This window comes from Bison bison, unplaced genomic scaffold (genome assembly GCF_000754665.1).
Source record: "Bison bison bison isolate TAMUID 2011002044 unplaced genomic scaffold, Bison_UMD1.0 scf7180017864345, whole genome shotgun sequence".
Lineage (NCBI taxonomy): Eukaryota > Metazoa > Chordata > Mammalia > Artiodactyla > Bovidae > Bison > Bison bison.
The window spans coordinates 2,894,828-2,900,827 of NW_011494917.1; the positions used below are offsets into that span (position 1 = coordinate 2,894,828).

Genomic DNA, 6,000 nt, shown 5'->3' on the forward strand with positions numbered 1-6,000 from the left:
GCTACAGAGGGAACATCTGAGCTGAGTCTTGAAGGATGAATGGAAGTTTGACCAATTTCACAGAAGAGGCTGTATTAACAATCACAAAACACTGAAAACATCAGTGTGAAATACCTGCATCTTCCCTGTGCTGTAACAGTAAGTTCACATTAAAGGCTAACCTAAGACATGATGTGTTTTGTTTGCTAGCCACCCAGTTGTGTCCAACTCTTCGCAATCCCGTGGATTATAGCCCACCAGACTCCTAGTCCATGGAATTCTCTAGGCAAGAATATGGGAGTGGGTAGCCATTCACTTCTCCAGGGGGGTCTTCCCAACCCAGGGACCAAACTCAGGAATCTGAGCCACCAGGGAAGCCCAACATAAGACATTAAGACCTTTTTAAGGAGAATGATTTTTTAAAAAAAAGATCACACATAATCTTAAGGCCTGATCCATGTTTCTAATCTTTATAGTCTCTGCCAGTAGCCAACACCAGTAGACAAATGTGTTACCAACATTTTAAAATTTACCCTGTGTCAATATTATTTCAAAAGATGAAAAAAGAACAGCCAATCTTCATTTATCCTACCACCTAAAAGTTTTATTGCTAATGTGTTTTCTAAATCACAATACTGACATTACAATGTATCCTTTTCTCCCATGAGATCCATAGGTGAAGCCCAGAAGACACAAACAACACAGAAACTAACATGGGAAGAAAAAAGTAAAAACAATTTTTTAAATCATTGTCACTTAACAATTTTTTCCCAAACTACAGTGATAATCCGCAGTAAAATGCCAAGAAAATAATACACAAATTTACCAGATCTGACCTTTACAGCTATTTTAGGGGTCATTTTGATATTACAGAATTTCAAACCTTTCTACATAATTTGCCCCTCATTAGTCCTCACCTCAGTTGCTATATGGAAAAATTTTGTTCTACTATCTTAAACTGGGACTCTAGCTCTACAGTTAAAAACCAAGTTGTAAGTAGCAACATCTGACTTTAATCATCTGGAACACCATGTTATGGAAAGCTCTATCATGCCCTACCACCAGGAGGAGAAAACAAAAAGGAAAAAGTCATGCCAGGAGACCACAATGGTAATTAGTAAAAATCATGGCAGGTTTGAATTCAAAGTATGTGGTTTTCATTTGTGTATCCACCCATCTTTTACTTCTCTAAATTTAGCATCCACATAATATACCTGTTCTTATAGGGGTTTTACTCAGATCACAGTCACTAGATTTAGAAAACCTGAATATCTGAGGTAAGTTAATTATTTAAAATTATAGATGTGTATTAGCATGATTTGATAAATTTAAAGGTTTAGCAACAATTATAATACAACTATTAAGGAAACCACCTCCTAGAAGAGGTCTCTCTTTAAAGTTAGAGCCTTGTATACATGATACAGAATACATGTGGCTAGATAACAAGATTCTATATATGACTTAGAAAAATAAGAATCTTCAAAGGCAAGAATTTAAATTATTTCAATTAACTATGCCTTTACCTTATATCTTTTAAGTAATTTAAAAAAAAAAGAAGGCCTCACTGAAACATTTGGCCTTTGTTTTTCTAAAATGGCAATTCTTTTGAAATATGCTCAATTTTTCCAAAGTGAAAACCACAGACATACATTTAGAATGTAAATGTTCCAACTGGCTTAATAAAAGTTCAATCACAAAAATCTCCAATACTAAAATATTTAAGTATCTTTCACATTTATTCAAAGTTCCACAGTGAAAATGAATAGCCTCTGTCAAACCTCCTTGATCAAAACTATTACTTTGATCAAGGTTAGTAAGGCAAATCTGTGAAAAGAACATTCCTTTAAAAATCAACTTAATTTAAAGCCGTGTAGTATCATGAGAGGTTTCACAACTCTTCTAGCTAGCCAGCTTCAAAGACACAATTTGATTCAATAAATGTGATCACCATATTATTACCAATCCTATTAAGAAAACAATGGTCTAGTAATGTATTTTAGGCTTTCTGTATTTCTCTGGTTAAAGAAGAGAACAAGTAGAGTAGATTAGCAGAACACAGGCAGTTTCATGTCTCTATAAATTCAACCCTCCAAGACATTCTCTCTTTACTCTTTAAAACAGCTACCATCTTGATCTACTATGCAAAAGGAAAAACATACTGCCTACTACTGTCAAAGATAAATTGGGCTGTTTTTAAGAGTGTATACCCCACCTCCCCCATAAAACATTTTTTACCATTCCCATTTCTTTACTGTTCAGATAAAACGACCATTAAGTAAGTACACAAAAGTCGGTCAATTAGTTTGAGAGCAACCTGTATAACCCAGCTTAGGTCACCTTTCCTATAATATCTGACTAGGAAAAGCAGTAACATGATCTTTTTCAGACTAATAGCAAACACAGTAGAACTTTGGGTCATCCAGTCCAGTGAAGGAGAAACAAATGGAACCAAAACCTCCCCTTCTGCCCCCAAGAGATGATCATAACGATTTTAGTTAAGTCAAAAGAAGAGACGAACTATTAAGCTGGGTTGGCAAAAATTAAGCTTCTGTTCATAATTAATTCTAAAAAACCATCTCATAAATAACAAAACCGCTTGGGGCTCCCATACCTACTCTTAATGTTCAAAAACCATTCTGTCAAGTATTGTTTACGTTTTACTTAGACCATTTCCTAAGCAGTTTGAAACCATTCCATCACACTCCTGCTCTAGAAAACTTACCAGAAAAATGCTCGTTCACCTCTAAAGAGGAAAAAAGTAGATAATGCTTTTAGACTAACCCTGTGCATATGCAGTTACTAAAAAGAGGAACTCTGCATCTGTTGAATGCCTGCAGAAACACGGCATGAGCTTACCTCTCGTCCTCGCCATCCACCAGGGGTGTCGTCAGCGGTAGCACCTTCAACGGGAAAAGAGAAGCAGAGGCTGCAAGGCTGCTGCTACTGCCATCTGAAACTGCTGACACTCCCCCACTGTCACCACTGATGGTCTGAGGTAAGCCAACTAAGGAGGGTTCCGCTGGGCGCCTGGCATCTTCGATTTGGCTTCCAATTGCCTGAGCTAATGATTGTGCGGAGAACTGAACAGAACTGAGCGGTAGCTGTTGTGCCAAAGGCAAATTTATATTAGATGCTAGCAAGGGAGGCTGACTGACACTTTGAACCAAATTACCATTCTGAGTGACAGGGGCTTGTGCTATATTCTGTGACGGGACCAAGTTTGTCGGGGCAGAAGGCAGTCCAGAAGGACCAGCTGAACTAACCTGATTCGTAACAGAAATACTACTAGCAGAGGGCAAAGGACTAACTGCAGGCAACTGCTTCGAAACCACTCCTGGAGCTACCGACTCGACCCCCTGTGGCTGGGGAGGCACAGGTAATAGGGTACTCTGAGGTGCAATGACCAGTTGTTGAGGAAGGCCTGAAGCGCTGGGCTGAACTCCCTGATGAAGGATCGCAGCTGGAGCAGGTGGCACTATCTGTGAAGACGGAGGAGCACCTTGCTGGATAACTGAAGGTGTGACTTGGGTGGAGGGCTGCTGCAGTGCCGATGGTAGGCTTGTCTGTTGACCAATAGTTGCGATTTGACTGCCAGGAGGTACAGCAGCTACTGTCGTGTGAGCCTTGCCAACAGGTTGGCCAGCTGCCCCCGCAGGTTGTGCTTGCACTGCCGCGGGCTGCACTGGGAGCTGGATGCTCTGTGGCTGAGCCATAGGAATCACCGTGGCTCCAACAGCCACCCCTGCAGAAGTGGGCTGTCCAGAGGATACCGCTGTTTGGAGAAGCGGTGAGGGCTGAACATACTCGGAGGCTGGGTTCGGAGCCACTGATGTACCATGGCTTGGGGCCATCGGAGGGCCCACAGCTGGCGCCGGCTGGCTATATTGTACCTGTTGGGGTGGCGCCCCTGGCAGGGGAGCTTGCACTGGGGGAGCCGCCTGGGAATACGGCAGTTGGGGTTGAGCCAGGCTGGCGACGGAAGGCTGCTGACCTAAAGCCGAAGTGACGCCCACCACGCCAACAGGTGACGGCTGAATACCGGCTTGCAGAGGTACTGGTTGAAGACCTGGCTTCGGCTGATAGCCCAGTTCTTGAGACGGTAACTGTACCTGCGAGATCTGCGACTGAGAAATACTCTGAGGCATGCTAACTGCTGAAATGCCCTGTGGAGCGGCGCTACTGAAGTCCATCTGCGGAAGGGCCACCCCTGGAAGGGTTGGGGGCACCGGCGGGGCTGCCAGGGTGCCCATCTCTCCGCTGCCCACACTCTCCGTGTAGTGACTCAGTGTGCTGACGCTGCTGCTCACAGAGCTCCCACTCGTGCTCTCCCTCTCAGAAGTCGCTTCGGTCGGGTTTTGTCTTACACTTTCCACCACCTTATTTACGACCACCCCTTCGGTGGCGGGTACGGCGGCGTTTTCTTTTTCATAGAACTCAGTGCAAGTCCATCGACCTTTTTTGAAAGGCTCAGAAGTAGAATCCAACTTCACGACTCTGAACCTGGACGTGTTAACGGTTGGCTGTTGCTGCTGACTCGAAACGGACCCCACTGTCATGCCCGCTGCTGCATTGGCAGCGCTGTTAAAGGCCGCGGAGGAAGCAATCGTACCATTGCCCATGCCACTCAAGATATTCACATTAACCCCGCTGCTCACTGCAGGCCCGACACTCACACTAGCAGCACTGGGGATACTGCTCACACTTATATTAGCGTTACCAAGCATGCTGCTGGTCACAGGAGGATTAAAACTACCCACAGCAGTGACGTTAACGTTATTCATCGTATTGGTGCCCGTAACAGAATTTATACCTAGGCTGCCGGTAGTACTCGGAGCACGGACACTAGTCATGACAGATGCCGGCGAGCCACTCGATGATACAGCAGAAGTTGGTGCAACTGGCATAACACCGTCAGAGCTTCCCGCGGCCGAGAGTTTTCTGGACACTGGGCTTGAGGGCGGCCCTCCAGGGATGGATGTACTGGCCACCCCGGCATGGGATGGATGGTGGTGCCCGTGGTGCAGGTGGTGGCCATGAATGGGATGGTGGTGATGGAGGGGGTGTGGATGAGCATTCCCATTGATCACAACGTTCTGTTGTGGAAGGTGAGGCAAATGAGGCTGAGGAAGGTGGGGCTGGTTGGGAGAGACCGCCCCAGGTGTCTCGGCTTCCTGGAAGTTATTGAGAGTCTCTTCCGAGGAGCTGCGTTCAGGCTCCCCTAAGTCCGTAGCCCTGGAAAGCGACACATCAAGGATCTCGGAAGACGACAGATCTTCCGTGTGAGACTCATCCAAGTCGTCGTAGCTCTCCGTGTCCTCTGCGATGCTGTTGTTCGAGCTGATGCTAGCAGAGATCTGAGCCGGGGTCACGCTCGTTATCTGGAAGCCACTTTTCTTTTTCATCTGCGTGCCTGGCGCAAGAGGCTGTGCCTGCAGCTGAGCCTGCGAAAGGAGGTTCAGGCTTTGTGGAGGCGGAGGCTGTGGTCCCGACAGAGAAGATGCTGCAGGAGGCGGCGGCTGGAGCAGCGACGGAGGCGGAAAATCCTCGGCAGATGGGGCACTACTACCGACGCCGGTACCTGCTGCACCGAGAGCTGAGGCGCTGCCCCCGCCGCTGCCCCTTCGAGGGAACATTGCCGGGTGCGCCATCTTCCTAGCACTCATGTCTGCAGCGGCCGCGGCCGCCGTGGACTCGGGCGGCTGGTGCATTGTGTTGGGTACCGGGGCGGGGGGCGGAGAAGGCGAGTGCAATTTCCTTCTGCACCGTAATCTTTGTATTCAAGACGCCGAGGAGGAAAACGGGACCTGACGCTCCGCCCGGCGCGATTCCCCCACCTCCTCCTCCTCCTCCTCCTCCTCCTCAGCCGCAGGCGCCGGCCGTTCCTGCCTTCGAGGGCGAGCTTCGGAAAGGGAGGATGGACGAGGGTGAACGGGGCGGCCGAGGACCCGAAGGGGGGACCCCTTCAGTCCTTCGCCATCCACTTTCCCCTCTGGCCTCACACCCCCTTTATACTCCGCTTCA

The 6,000-nt window shown here is 47.3% G+C and overlaps 1 protein-coding gene across 4 annotated transcripts in view; it reads right to left on the reverse strand.

Annotated features, from left to right (window-relative positions):
- The window catches only part of TSC22D1 (TSC22 domain family, member 1), a 123,322-nt gene extending 117,328 nt beyond the window's left edge, over window positions 1–5,994 (reverse strand). For 3 of the 4 annotated variants that reach the window (XM_010854609.1, XM_010854610.1, XM_010854611.1), the window contains exon 1: window positions 2,836–5,994. In XM_010854609.1, coding sequence (XP_010852911.1) covers window positions 2,836–5,687 — 2,852 coding nt within the window. In that variant the 5' untranslated portion in view covers window positions 5,688–5,994. The remainder of the gene's footprint in view (window positions 1–2,835) is intronic. The other variant, XM_010854612.1, reaches the window with a different exon arrangement.
- Window positions 5,995–6,000: the final 6 nt, after the last annotated feature.